The following is a 15,509-nucleotide window of genomic DNA, read 5'->3' on the forward strand; positions in this document are numbered from 1 at the left end:
AATGTACACTATACCCCTAGATGAATTCCCTGAGGGGTGTACTTTGCAAAATGGGGTGACTTGTGGGGAGGTTCCACTGTATTGGTGCAACATAGCACCCACCATTCATTCCACCAAAATCTGTGCTGCAAAATCCAAAAATCACTCCTTCCCTTCTGAGTCCTGCCATGCACCCAACTGGTATTTTTTGGTCACATGTGAGGCATTGCCGTACTCGGGAGAAATTGGGGCACATATTTTGGGGTACTTTTTCTCCTTCATACCTTCTGAAAATGAAAAATTTTGAGCCAGAACTGCATTTTTGTGTAAAAAAATGTAATTTTTCATTTTCACTGCCCACTTGTATCAAAATTGGTGAAACCCCTGGGGGTTTGAAATGTACACTATACCCCTAGATGAATTCCCTGAGGGGTGTAGTTTGCAAAATGGGGTCACTTGTGGGGGGGTTCCTAACTTTTAGCATCTTATGGTGCCTAGAAACCTACATGGTGCCTAAAAAATAATCTCATAAAAAGGAGGCTCCAAAATCAAGTAGGTGCTCCTTCTATTATGAAGCCTGTGGTTTGGTCAACGTGCACACTAGGGCCACATATAGGATATTTATGAAAACAAAAGAATTGGGGGAATCAATTTTTAGTCACATTTCTCTAGTAAAATGTACTGTGTTCCTTAGAAAAATGTATTAAAATTGCAAATCTGCAAAAAAAATGAAATTTTGAAATTTCACCTACACTTTGATTTAATTCCTGTGAAACACCTAAAGGGTTAACAAACTTCCAAAATGCTGTTTTGAATACTGTGAGGGGTGCAGTTTTTGAAATGGTATCATTTATGGGGTTGTCTCACATACAAGTCCCTCAAAGTCACATCAGAACTGAACTGGTCCCTAAAAAAATCAGTGTTTGAAATTTTCTTGAAAATTTGAGAATTTGCTATTCATATTGTAAGCCTCCTAGTGTCCAAAAAAATTAAAAGGAAGTTGAAATAATGATGGAAACATAAAGTAGACATATGGTCTATGTTAGTTATTAACTATTTTGAGTGGTATGATTATTTGTCTCACAAGCAGAAAATTTAACATTTTGCAAATTGCTAAATTTTCCATTTTTTTACGACATTTTGGTATTTTTCACAAAAAAACACAGACTGTATCGACCCAAATTTACCACTAATTTGAAGTACAATGTGTCACGAAAAAACAATCTCAAAATCACTGGGATAAGTAAAAGCAAAAAAAAGTTATCCCCACTTAAGTGAGACATGTCAGATTTGAAAAAAAGGGCTCTGTCAGGAACGCAAAAACTGGCTCTGTCAGGAAGGGGTTAAATAACAGAGATTAATGGAAATATACAGAGAAATAAGACTGGGAATGCTGCACTATATAACAAGGTGCATTTATGACGGAAATAAATACAAACCGTTTGATTGGGTATTTAATTTAAAATATCAATTAATAACAAGTGGACACCTATAAATCAAAATATATGAAACCATGTAATTCATGTGTAACTTATAAAAAGAATACAAAAAGAATCGGTAACTTATAAAAAGAATACAAAACTTTATAATCAATGATGTAGTTCTTGCATGTAATTGGTAAATGGCAGTATAAAATGTCAAGATTACTTAGTTTGAAAAAAAAGTGGGCACTTAAGAGGGGCGACATGTCTCACCCACGGCTCAGAATTGAGCGTCTCCCGCCGGTGTTGTGTTCTCCGTCTGATGGTCTGTGTCAATGGGTAGTCACAGAGAGCTGGCTGATGGATGGTCCATGGTCAGGTACATCTGGTCTTGTGTCTCCATAGGTGTTAGGCAAAGGCAAGCCTGGAATAGTTTCCTGTAGAGGTGGTTTCAAGTGTCCAATGGTGCCAAAAGGCACCACTGGACACTTGAAGGATTGTTTGGACCACTGGACACTTGAAACCACATTGCAGGAAACTATTCCAGGCTGTGGAGAAACAGGATGAAATTCACCTGACCTCGGAAAATCATCAGCCAGCTCCCTGCGATTACCCATTGTCATGGACCATCAGCCGGAGAGCAGAACACTGGCGGGTTGTTTTACTCCAAGTACTCCGTTTCCCCCCTGCAATCCCAAAATATACTGGTAGGCTAATTGGCTTCTGAAATAAAGTAAACCGAGTGTGTATGTGTGTGCAGATTAAATAGGCAAGTGGTTCTTATCTGCCATCAAAATTCTATAGCAGTTGTCACAAAAGAGCTCTGGAGCTCTAGGTATACTTTCGTATGAGATTTAATTGATTGCATTATCTATTTTAATACTTCTAAATTGTTGGAGGTGTTCAGCCAACACAAATCTAGAATCCAATATCAACACATAATGGTGATTAGATTTCCCACCTACAGATATGGGTGATAGGAAGAATGATCTGTATTTCTGCTTTTTATTGTGTAGCTTTTATTTTCTTATTCTCGTGTTATTTTTAATCATATTTTATTTATCTACTTAGAGTAAACATTTAGTTGTGGTCTGAATGCATCACTTTATGATACATGAAACCAGCTAATGCTGTGTACACACGGTCCAATTTCCTTTCCGATGTTGACGATATAGTCAACATCGGATCGGCATCGGATCAACATCGGATGCAGATCGCAAGGGTTTTAACCCTTGCGATCCCGATCCGATCCCGATGCGCGTTCACATATCGGAAGCCAGAAAGTCTTGGCTGCCCTGTCTATATAGTGCAGATCTGCACTATATAGTCAAGATAGGATGCAAATCGGATGTGCCTTAAGATCCTATCCACGATCCTATCTGATCAGATCGTGGATAGGATCTTAAGGCACATCTAACGTGTGTACACACCATTAGATTATTTCAATTAACTATTTCTGAGCGGGAATTTGTTTTTATTTACATTTTCTAGAAGGAGCTGACAAGAGAATGGACCTTATTACATTTGTTTGTTGCCTTTTAGCTGTGTCAATAATTTGAAATAATATTTATTAAAACCAATATACATACAACATACATTGCAGTTATCAAGGACAACATAGTCACAGTGCAGCTTCAGGAGATTTTCAGAAGACTTACCCAGAAGATCGTTCTGTGGTATCCAATCATACAGCACTGTATTCTTCCCTAATGTATCTGGTCTCTTCCCACTATATCGCCAGATTACCTGTTTAAAGTAGCACATGATAAATTATTGATAGTTGAAAATGACTTTACATTTGATGAAATGGTGAGTGTAAAATAAAAGATATATACGTTTCCTACAAGTCTTCATTTACCTACATGGTTCACTGGGACCATTTTTATCATAGAATGTAACCATTTTTCTGTAAAGCTTGGTGCTACTTCATGAACCTTTTTCACCAAGCCAGATGATAAACCTCCTCACCTGCTGAAGGGCCAGATGCACTAAGCTTCAAAACAGATAACATGGAATGTGATAAACAACCAACCATTTAGCTCCTGCCTGACATTTTTCAAACACAGTCTGTGACATGGCAGGTAGGAGCTGATTGGCTGGCTCTTTGTCGCTCTCCATTTTATAACTTTTGAAGCTTGGTGCATCTGGCCCAAAGGCTTTATACCCTTCTTTGTGGCTTTTTATTGCACTGCCTGATTTTGAACTGCTCTAAATGTTTCAAATACCACATCTGTTGTCCTTCTTTCCTATGTCAAAGTCTTGTTTCTACCCTTTACCTTTCACCTGTCTTATCACCCCCCTCACACACACATACACACACACACAGTCACATGGGTGGGGATCATCAGGTCGACAGTGTCTAGGTCAGCAATAAATAGGTTGACCACTATTGGTCGACAGGTATGAGGTAGACATATGAAACATGTCAACATGGGGGAATGTCAAAATAAGAATTTATTTTATTTTTCAATGTCTATGTCATCATAGGTCGACATGGACACCTTATAAGTGTACCTCGTCCCCTCGCATGACTCACTGCGCTCGCCATGCTTCGGGCACAGAGATCACAGTGCTCCGCACACTATTATATTCTTCTTCTATAAAGTATGAACAATGGGGGAAAAAATCATGAAAAACTCATGTCGACCTTTGCTTGTGTCAACCTTTTGACCATGTCAATCTTTATCATGTGACCCATTGACCAATAGCGGTTGACCTTTTAAATGTCAACATAGACATTGTTGACCTAATGATGGCATACACACACACACACACGTCTTTCCTTCCTCTTCTCAGGCAACTAGGTATTGTCACCCTCTTTTCTCATATTGCATGCCAATGGACACAATCTATCCTTGTCTTTGTGGTTTAAAACCCACAAATTATTCAGAATATATGTGTCTGTGATGTTAGTGCTCTAGACCTGCCGATATAGTATTCTGCATTACCTTTGTAGATACACGAGCCTCAAGAGTTTGGCATAGATCCAACTAGAAGGAGAAATTCTGCACATTGACAAACTCAAGTTGAGCATCAGGAGAGGGCCAGATGATACATTTAAAAGTGTAGACAGTCTTTAAGTGCCCAAACAGTCGTGCCATGTGGGTACTTTTCATCCGATTCTGATTAATCGGTCTGCGAAATTGGACGAAAATGTAAAATCGCATGTGTTTGAGCTCCAATTCCAATCCCATGTGTGCGGTCACGTGAGCATCGGATCAGAGCCGGAAATGGAAAGGCCTGCACTATACATTTATTGGATCCTGCAGGTCTGGCTGGGATCACATACAATACATCTAATGCAAAAGGATCCTGCTGCGTCTTAGGGGATTGTATGCGACTTCTCCCCTCAGAGAAGTCATATTGCATATGGGGACCTTTAGAGCAGCAATAGACACAGCAAATAGCAAGCAGAATTTTTGTTTATTAAAAAAAAATATAACCTGTTCCCCTTGCATGACAACATAGTTTGTAAATGTGCACCGTTTTGGATTTGTTCGTAACTCTAATGCTGGGGACACACTGGAGTGATTACCAATCATCCCAACATCCTTCATGCCACTCCAGTCTAGGAAATGGCATGAAAGTGATGCTAAATCTGTCCAACATACCGTTTGTCATCCAGTTTGCTGTAGACACTCCACAATAGGCACATCAAACCAGACATTGCACGCCTCCACGGAAGTACGCATATTGAGCGCACATACTGAGTGATGTAGGCAATATGTTGGTCTGATCTGCCCCATCATATGACATGTTGCTCAGTGTGTCTACCTAGATTAAATGTAGTCTAAAGTGTCCTTGGAAAATATATAAAAATGCTGAAAGCAAGGATTATACTCACGATAATACCTTTTCTTCGGAATACTTCATGGCAGCCATTACATTGGGTTCATCCCTCTCTCCTCTCCAATTAGACAGGTAGTTTTTTCCCCAGGATCCAGCCCCTCCTCTATATAATCTGGCACCTCCCCATTGACCATAGTCTTTGACTGTCTCCGTCCTGATCCTAGGGAAAAAACACAAACAGGGAGGGCAACAAATTTTTGGGCTGCCATGAAGTATTCCGAAGAAAAGGTATTATCGTGAGTATAATCCTTGCTTTCTCCTTCATACTTCATGGCAGCCATTACATTGGGATGTACCAAAGCAGTAGGGTGGGTTTTCATACTATACCTCAAGCCAAGACTTGCTTAAGAATCTCACTCCCGAAATTAGGGCTTGCGACATCCAACGCATAATGCCTGGAGAAGGTATGCAAGGAAGACCAGGTGGCTGCTTGACAAATTTCCTTAGCCGAAACTTTGGCCTCTCTCGCCCACGAAACCGCCATTGCCCTTGTTGAGTGAGCCTTAATACTTCCTGGAACTTCACGACCAACTTTCTTGTAAGTAAATGCAATTACTTCTCTCAGCCACCTTGACATTGATTGCTTTGATGGAGCCAAACCTTTCTTCGCCCCCTGGGGAATCACGAATAACGCCTCTGACTTTCTGAACCCAGCCGTTCTGTGCAGATATGTCTTGATAGCCCTCAAAACATCTAACGTATGCAATTTTTCCTCTTTCTTAGTCAGAGGATTTTGGAAAAAACAAGGCAAAATAATTTCTTGACTTAAATTAAATGAGGAAACCACCTTGGGTAAGAAGGACGGTCTGGTCCTCAGTACCACCCGATCCGGAAAAATCTTCAAATACTGTTCTTTAATACACAGTGCATGAATCTCTCCCACTCTCTTTGCTGACGTTATTGCTACTAAAAATAACATTTTCCACGTCAGGAATTTTAACTTAGCTCTGTCCAATGGCTCAAACGGAGCCTCCATAAGCCCATTTAGGACTAAATTAAGATCCCACTGGGGGACTATTGACCTAACCCTAGGTCGAATTTTCTTAATAGCTTGACAAAATCTTTTGATCAAGCTATGTTCTGCCAGTTTCTTGTCCAGTAGAACACTTAGCGCCGAGATCTGAACCTTGAGTGTAGACCCCGAAAGCCCCTTGTTAAGACCATCACAAAGAAACTGTAAAACTTGGGGTATACTTGCTTTAGGGAAATCGAATTTGCCTCCTGACCATGTTGCGAACACCCGCCATATTCTATAGTAAACCTCTGATGATACCTTCTTCCTTGCTTGGAGAAGTACCTCGATAACCTCTGGAGATAAATTTTTGCTTCTCAACTGTCGCCTCTCAATTTCCAGGCCGCTAAATTCAATTTGTGAGGTTCCTGACAATTGACTGGGCCCTGCTTGAGCAAATCCTGAGTCACCGGAAGAAAAACTGTGCCTGCAATCGCCATGCTCTCCAACATGGGGAACCAAGCCCTCCTTGGCCAGTAGGGTAGCACGGTTATGACTTGGACCCCCTCTGTTCTGATCTTCCATAATGTCCTGTGAATGAGAGAAATTGGGGGAAATACATACCCCAGGTGAAACTCCCATCTCTGAGACAGGGCGTCCACTCCACTTGACCCCCAAGTCGGGTACCGAGAGTAAAATCGTGGAAGCTTCTTGTTGACTGCTGAAGCCATGAGATCCACCTCTGGCTGGCCGAACTGCTCCACTATCTTCCGGAAAACTGATTCCTTCAGTTCCCACTCGCCTGGAACTATGCTTGTGCGGCTCAGATAATCCGCAAGTTGATTGTTCTCCCCCAGCACATGCAACGCTGACACTGACTGCAGGTTTTCCTCGGCCCAACACATGATATTTTGCACTTCTTCTAAGAGCACATGACTCCGTGTACCTCCTTGTCTGTTGACGTAAGAGACGGTTGTAGCGTTGTCCGAAAAAATGCGCAGGTGCGCACCCTTGATATCTTTGCTGAAGAATCTCATTGCTTTCCACACGGCTCTTAGTTCCTTGTGATTGGAGGAAAACTCTGACTCGCGAGGAGACCATAGACCTTGACACGTTTTGCCCAGACCGTGAGCCCCCCAACCCACGGCACTGGCGTCTGTGGTGATCACCCTGTATTGGGGACTTGCTAGTGAGGATTTTCTTGGCGTTAGTTGATTGGCTTCCCGCCATACCAGAGAATCTTTCACTGAATCTGAAATTCTTATTCTTCTTTCCAGAGGCACTAGCCTTTTTGTGTAACTCAGAAGAAACCACTGCAGAGGCCTCATCCTCCATCTGGCCCATGGGACTATGTCCACCGTAGAGGCCATCATACCCAAAAGGCTCATTGCTGACCTTAACGGTATGCGATCTCCCTCGTATATCATAGAGATTAATTGTTGGATCTTTTCGCACCTCTTTACGGAAAGGGACATTTGAAACTGAACGGTGTCCACTACTAGTACACCCAAAAACTGAAGATTTTGTGTTGGTTTCAGACAGCTTTTCTCCCAATTCACTAGCCACCCGTGTTCCTGTAGAAACTGAATGGTGTAATCTCTTGCTGTTATGACTTCTCCCTCTGATTGTGCCACAATCAATAGATCGTCGAGATATGCCCATATCATGATCTTCTTCTGAATCTGGGCAAGACTCTTGCAGATTTGATCACGGGAAACCTTTTCTTGTAGGTCTTCCTGTAAGGCGGAACACCAGATCCTGAGTGCCCGGGAGAGTGAAGCCATGGCCACTCCTGATTTCAGCGAGACTGAGGAGGAAATATGCAATCTCTTTAAAGCACTTTCCATCTTTTTATCCATTGCGTCCTTCAGCGACGCTCCATCCTCAAGGGGAATCGTAGTCCGGGTCGTCACTTCCGACACTGCCGCATCAACTTTAGGGATGTTACACCATTTAATAAATTCTTCGTCCTCAATAGGAAACATTTTCTGAATTCTCTTTGTTGAACCTACTCTCTTATCCACACCCAGCCATTCTTTAGTTAGGATGTCCTTCACCACCTTATGCACCGGAAACGACCTTCCCTTTTTCGACCGATCTTCAAATAATGCATCAAATTCAGACTTTACGGGTTGTTTATAATTAAGTGTTCTATAAAGATTTTTCAGAACTGACTCTACTAGTTCCACATTAAACAGGCGTTCGTCCTCCAACACCTCGCCTGACTCTGCTGATGCCTCCTTGTCCACATAATCATGCACAGATACATCCCCGTCATCTTTATCAAGGCTAGTCTGTGACCTGGACCTCTTATTCCCCGTATATTCCTCTTTAGAAATAAAATTATTTTTCATCCAGTCTCTCATTTCTGCTAACTGTGCTGATATATTCATTCCAACATCTTTCTTTGTCAGACATTCCAAGCAAAGAACTGTCTCTCCAACAAAAGCTCTATCACATCCTGGACAGACTTTGGTATTCTTAGTTTTAGCCACTTTTTTCCTGGGCACTGGAGGCACACTACAACAAAAAGAGAGAATACTAACTATCTGACTAGAAAAGTAAAATAACCTGTCCTCAAAAAGAGGACTTACCTGGGCAGCGGTGTAACATTTTTTGGAGAGGCATCCTCCATGTTCAACTCCTGGCAAGTAAGCAACCAGCGCCTGTAACACCGACCAGGCGCTTTTTAAATGATGCCGCACGAGCAGCCGGCGTTCCCTCCTCCCTGCCGGAAGTAACAATACCCGGCGCGTACTTCCGGCTATCTGGAACGCACGCGGTCGTGACCCGCACGCCGCGTGCATCCGCCGGAAGTGACGCCCGCCAACATGCGCGACCTGAGTACCGGAGCCGCCGGGAAGCCTGAAGCAGCGTGACGCTAAGGTACACGCCAACGCCACCCGCGACCAACACCGGACCGCCGGCCTGCAGTAACATGACGCTCAGGTAGACATACCCAACGCCACCCGCGAGCCGAGTACCGGACGCGATACCATAGCGGGAGGGGAGGGGGAAAAAACACCGTGGGCTACCAGGTCCCGAGTCCTTGCCACCGGCCCTGGACACACATAGGCTTGAGGCACCGCCAGCCTTACCACCCAGGTCCCCCGGCAGCATAACCAGCCTACCGGGCCTTGTTTAAAAATAAAGATAAAAACTGACTAACTACCTGTCACAGACAGAAGGAGACAGGAAAAAGACTATGGTCAATGGGGAGGTGCCAGATTATATAGAGGAGGGGCTGGATCCTGGGGAAAAAACTACCTGTCTAATTGGAGAGGAGAGAGGGATGAACCCAATGTAATGGCTGCCATGAAGTATGAAGGAGAAAACATTTTACAGTGAATTTTAATTGTCAGTCATGTGGATATGCATGTTTAAAACCAGTGAAAGGGCAGCTTACAATCATCTCCAGGGACTGTGACAATAAATGTCACATAGTTCAGTGTAAATATGTGACTTATGGTAGAATTACCACTCTGTGTACCTGAAGTTGGTCTCACACATATGGTTGAGCTTTATGGAGGTTATTCAGATGTGATCGGTTCTCTTTACTGCTACACCTGACACTCTTTATGGACAGATAAGCTTATATATGTGTTGGTGTGCTGTGTGTGCAATGTATATGTGTGCGTGTTGCTGTATGTATAACATGTGTGTAATGTGCTGCGAGCATGTTTGTGCACAATGTGGATGTGTGTATGATGTGCTACATATGTATGTGCAATGTGTTTATGTGTGCGATACACCCTGCCCCAGTAAATCCTGTGTTTGACCCCTTCAGAAGCACATTGGGGAGGTACTCAGAGACACTAACGGGAAAGACTTGCCTAAATTACTTATGACTCATGAAAGGAGATGAATGAGGAGCATTAAGGACAAATGGGGACAGGGGCATATGTGAAGGATGAGCTGTGATTGTCTGAAGCCTTATATTGGAGGACAACTACTGCAATACCACTCTTGGCCATTGTGTGCAGTGTAGAGAACTATCATTCTTCTCTTTACTGAAATTGTTGCGGCACAGTTTCCTATTGTCTTAGATCAGCGGTTCTCAAACTGTGGGTCCTGACCCCAAAGTGGGTCCCGACCTTTTCAGCATGGGGTCGCGACTCCCTGTTACTGACCATCAGGCTGATGACAATGCTGTCATGTATGTGCTGTCTGCTGACCACACATGTGATGTGATGACCTTCTGCAGTAACCTGCTGGGGTCCTGTCCTGACCCCTGTCTTAGATTAAAGTTTCATACACCTATACCTTCCTTGACAAATGCTCCATAAAATGGGTAAAATTGCACCAAAATCCATACAACGGTTTTCAAGATTAGCCCAAACGAAGACAGACACTTTTTCAGGAACTTTATTTTATATCTTATTTATATCTTATTTATAAAATTAATTGGTCAGTTTGTTTGTTTGTTTATCTGTCTGGTTATACATTCAGACACCCCTGCACCAACTGGGATGAATGCAATGCAAGGTGGTAAAGTTGGATCCTGGCCAGGTTTTAGGGGGTTTATGGCCCCAGTTGGTCCACCTGTAGATGTACACTGAGAGCCTGTTCTGAGCCTTGCACTGGATGGATTTGGATAAAAACTTCACAGAGTGGTAACATTGGATCCCAAAAAACTTACTAGAAAGTTAAGGTCTCAGTTGGATCTACTGTTCATGTATGCTGGTCTTTGTCACAGGGAGTTTGTTCTGGACCTTCCACTTGATGCATTTGTTGAAACTGAACAAAGTGATAACACTGTGTTCAAGAAGACGTACCAAAGCAGGCTGGCTAAACTGGTCCTCCAGATCTACGAAAAATTCACGTGTTCCGTACCACCCAGCTGGTGCACTGGTGTAGTCATCAATAACTGTCACATTTTCAAACACATGCTGCATCATTCCTAACCGACACATTCTACAGATAAACAGGTTATGGAAAACATGTACAGTTGTAGATCTCGTGGACTGGTTTGGCCACCCCTGTCCAAGAGTTGGGCTCCTGGTCAGACCTCCCGTTGGACTATGCTAGACAGACCTTTGACATAGGGATTCTTTTCTGGGCCCTTCATTGGCTAGATTTGGATGAAAACTTTAATAACTGACAGAAATAACCATAATTCAGTTACATAAAATAATTGACTGAAATTACCATAAATCAATTATCTGAAATAACTAACTGAAATGGAGGTGGGAAGACAAAAAGTATTGTGTACCCCAAAGACTTGGCAAAGCAACATTGATAACAGAAGGAAAACTTTAAACCCATCTTGTCAATGTAAAAGTCAGAATAAAACTGAACAGAAAGAAAAGCTGGGGATCATGGCTACTGACGACACCCCAAAAAACGGCACTGGTAAGCCACCACATGAGTGGTAATTATTTTTAAAATATTGACAGTTACATTAAACACATTGATAAATTAAAAACTGAAGATTTAATCCCAGACAACGGGATGCAGTCAGCATCTCGCCAGACAGGATGCCAGCGTTCAATATTTTGACATCTGCATCCCGATTCCCATCAAAGGACAGGCGCCAGAACCTCCAAAACATCAGGTTAGGGTCCGGCTAGGAAAGGGGATACCGTAGATCAAGGTACAGTCGGGGCACTTAAGGTTAGGCTGCGAGGAGGGGAAGTGTAGGGTTAGGCTGCGACGCAGGGGGTTAGGTTTAGACACTAGAGAGGAATGTTAGGGTCAGGCTGCAGCGGAGTACAGGGTTAGGCGAGGTTGGGGGAGAAGGTTAGGACTCGAAAACAGCCCCTGTTAGCATTCTCTGTGTTGGGATGCCAGGGTCTTTTGACTGCCTGCATCCTAACCGCCGGGATATCATATGTATCCCCTGGCAACGTTGGATACTTCAGCTAGTATATGCATAAATAAAGTTATATTTACAGTTGAGAGTGAGCTAAATACAGTATTATATAAAAGTGCAAGATAATTTTATAATATATACCATCATTTCTTAATCATATATGAAATCATGTATTATCCACCAGTATAAAGTGCATAAGGTACTGTAGATTGGAGTCCCTGGAAAAAAATTATCTGAAAAATTACAGATTCTGTGCATTAAATATTATATACAATAAAATTTAGGTTTTCATCTTTTTGCACGGCATTTAAAGAAATCAAAATTGTGAGCATATATCTGTATTCTAGAACCGTAATTGCAATTTGGTATTTTACTAACAAGTTCACTTGTCATTTCTGCCATGATTATCATCACGATCCATACATAAGGTTATGTAATTAACTCACAATGTAATTGCTGAGAGAATAGTGAAATACATATAACCTGTATGTAAGCAGCACACCTGGAAGACCCCTGTGGCCAGTTATAACTTAAATGAACCTTTTACCACAGTCATCACTCACCCACTCTAGCATCACACTGCAGTTACACACAGATTATTCAAATCACATTGGGACAGCCCTCGTGCTATGATTGACAGATACACCACCAGTATCCTCTTTCATTTAATCATATCCTAAAAGGGTGCATTGTCTAATACCATGGATGTTAATGTAATTCCCTGGTGCCGCAACTGCCACATCTCTCTTCCTCTGCTCAGCTCTCATTAATTGCGGTTGCAGTGTGGAGTACTCCATGGAAGAAGTTCCCACCCCTCACAAAGATTGTGATTGCATTGAGACTGTCAGAACAGTCATTTAAAAAAAAAGGGATAAAGCAAGGGAGTAACTACCATAGATGCAAGGGGTGCAGCTGGGGCCCAGAGCTGAAGGGGGCCCATGTTTACTGTCTTAGTAATATCTTTTACATACATTTGTCTCCATCAGTTGCTAAATAGAGGGCCCTTACAAACCTTTGCTATGGGGCCTACGAATATATAGTTACACCTCTGGTATAAAGTGTTAAGTCAGAGGGGGACATGGGCTACCTCTGACACATTTGGCTGTGGTAGAATTAATGAGGGCACTCAGTAAGTTATTATCAAAGAGAGCGTCAGTGGGATGCACTAAAGTAAAACTGCGGTTAAAAAGCCAGTTTTCAAATGCACTAATGTCCCACCGCCAAGGCACCGCACAAGCTGCCGATTCTCTATAAAACCTATGGGCTTCTCTCAACCTTGGTGTTTGAGCGATCCGTCATGGATCCCTCCCAGCATGCACGAAACCAGCTTCGCCACTCTGCGCATGCGGAGAGGGACTCCCAGTCTCAGACGCGGAAGTCCAGCGCCGGAGCCGGTTCGCAAAGGACAGTTCTTATCTCGAGAGTTGTCTTTAGCTTTAAGAATTGCACATCTTATGGATGCGGTAAGCGGCGATGTGGGGTGGCGGATGTTAGTCTATCTTTGCAGTGCTGTAGTCCACTACTCACATGCCTCCATGCTCCTCCCCTCCTCTTCCAGCCCGTGCGGGTAGTATGTGTGTGTGCAGTACTCTAAGCCAGCATAAGCTGTCTATCATTGCGACTATGATTGGTCACAGATACAGCAAAGAGAGCACTGTGTCCTGAGTGCGACTGAGGTACTGTCACCGGTACGCCTGATATATATATCATTTTTTTGGGGGGGAACATTTTAAACTTCTTGCTTATAATAAGCTGATTAGATCCTAATTGTCATGTGTTTGGAATGGGGGCCGATAGGCTAGAGCACCATTTATCATACACAGTTGGTTGTAAAATAGCTAAAACGTGTTGATAAATAGACCCCTTGTTTAATGAAATAGTAGTTCACCATATCTAGGGATTCTTTAACAGAAAAGAGCAAACCTTAAAGAAGCATATTTATTTCTTTGCAACACACTGCATACATGTCAATAACACTAAGAGTAGGTGTGGTACAGTTTACATACCAGTACATATATACATGGAGTAAAGCTATGATATCATCTCATATCATATATCAAGAATGTGCATTCTAACCAATTAACAGTTAAAGATATTGTTGACCTAGTGTCCCAGTGAAAGCAAAGAGGCTCCTGGGTACACACCTTTGTACTTTTTCTCTTTGCTGTTAAAAAGTAACCCCACTGTGTAGTTAAGAATCAATCAGAAAGCTAACTGAGAATTAGGCTCGCACTTAGAAAACCAGTACACCGATGTACTCTAATGACTACTATGGCCATTTAATTCACTTGAAGTATTTTGATCAGATAAATCATGGAGTCGGTAATTAAATATAATATAAGTAGGGAGTTGAACATTTTCAATTGGAAAAAAGTATGCTGGTTTAGGAAACAGCATCGTGCGGGACACATATGAGGCGTAACATTGATTTATGGGAAAGTCAGCATTACCTTCTGCGGCAACTGGCTGAGAGCAGCAGCAATTACATTGCTTCTTTCATCCGTCAGGTTCTTCACCATAGATCCAAGAGAAAATACCACGATGCCGTGTTCTCCTGAGCTTTCCACTATCTTTTCCATGTCCTTTAACAGACAAATGCAAGTACATGTTTTTTAGTTTTTCCATAAAATCATATTAAAACATAAAAGTAAGTTTCAATAAACAGAACTTTTCCTCTCCAGTAACATTCCGCTAATACTGGGCTTCATAAGGGAGCCATTGAATAGTTGTGGCATTGCCACCATTACAACATGCCTTTTTATGGCATGTAACTACCTCCTGCTAACTATGCGATGATAGGCCAGGGGTAAATGCAGTATTTTGTAGAGGGAGTTTCCAGATATGTTATCATACACATACATACATACATACACCATTCTAGCTTGGTCCTGCACTCCGATTAACATATAATTGCCTTGATGCCCTCACAGGTACTCTCATACCTAGAGTTGCCACCTCAGTCATTGGTGATTCCTGGAGATCCCCCCACACACACACACTGTTAATAATGCGCGTGCCGAAGGCGTGCAAGCGCCTGGGAAAATGGGCGCTGCCTAACTGGGGTGTGGTCTTTACTAAAAGTGGGTGTGGCCTCTGAGACCTAAGGAAAAATACATATATATATATATATATATATATATATGCGGGGTTTGTCACTATATATATATATACATATATATAGGAGCTGGCAGGCCGGGAGGGGCAGCTGGCAGGCCGGGGAGGGGGGGGGATCAGCGTGCAGGCGGGGGGGGGAATCAGCTTGCAGGCCGTGGGCCGAAGGAGGATCAGCTTGCAGGCCGGGAAGGGGGAGGAGGATCAGCTTGCATGATGGGGGGGACTTGCAGGCCGGGCAGCTAATTTTCAACTCACCACTCAGTGGTCACGTCAGGCAGCCAGCAGCGGAGGGCGGAGGCAGGGCAGGCTGATCACCAGACAGACTGGTGGGCAGCGGGCGGCAGGTCAATACTCGCGAGATGATGACGTCATCATCTCGCGA

At 42.9% G+C, this 15,509-nt stretch overlaps 1 protein-coding gene across 4 annotated transcripts in view; it reads right to left on the reverse strand.

The window, feature by feature from the left end:
- Positions 1–15,509, reverse strand: part of LOC146064351 (UDP-glucuronosyltransferase 2A2-like) — a 78,601-nt gene that overhangs the window by 12,926 nt on the left and 50,166 nt on the right. For all 4 annotated transcript variants that reach the window (XM_083177751.1, XM_083177781.1, XM_083177761.1 and 1 more), the window contains exons 3-4: positions 14,464–14,595; positions 3,059–3,146 (exon numbers count right to left, since the gene is read on the reverse strand). In XM_083177751.1, coding sequence (XP_083033877.1) covers positions 3,059–3,146; positions 14,464–14,595 — 220 coding nt within the window. The remainder of the gene's footprint in view (positions 1–3,058; positions 3,147–14,463; positions 14,596–15,509) is intronic.

The sequence above is a fragment of the Crinia signifera genome, chromosome 1 (assembly GCF_055691185.1).
Source record: "Crinia signifera chromosome 1, ASM5569118v1, whole genome shotgun sequence".
Classification (NCBI taxonomy): Eukaryota; Metazoa; Chordata; class Amphibia; order Anura; family Myobatrachidae; genus Crinia; species Crinia signifera.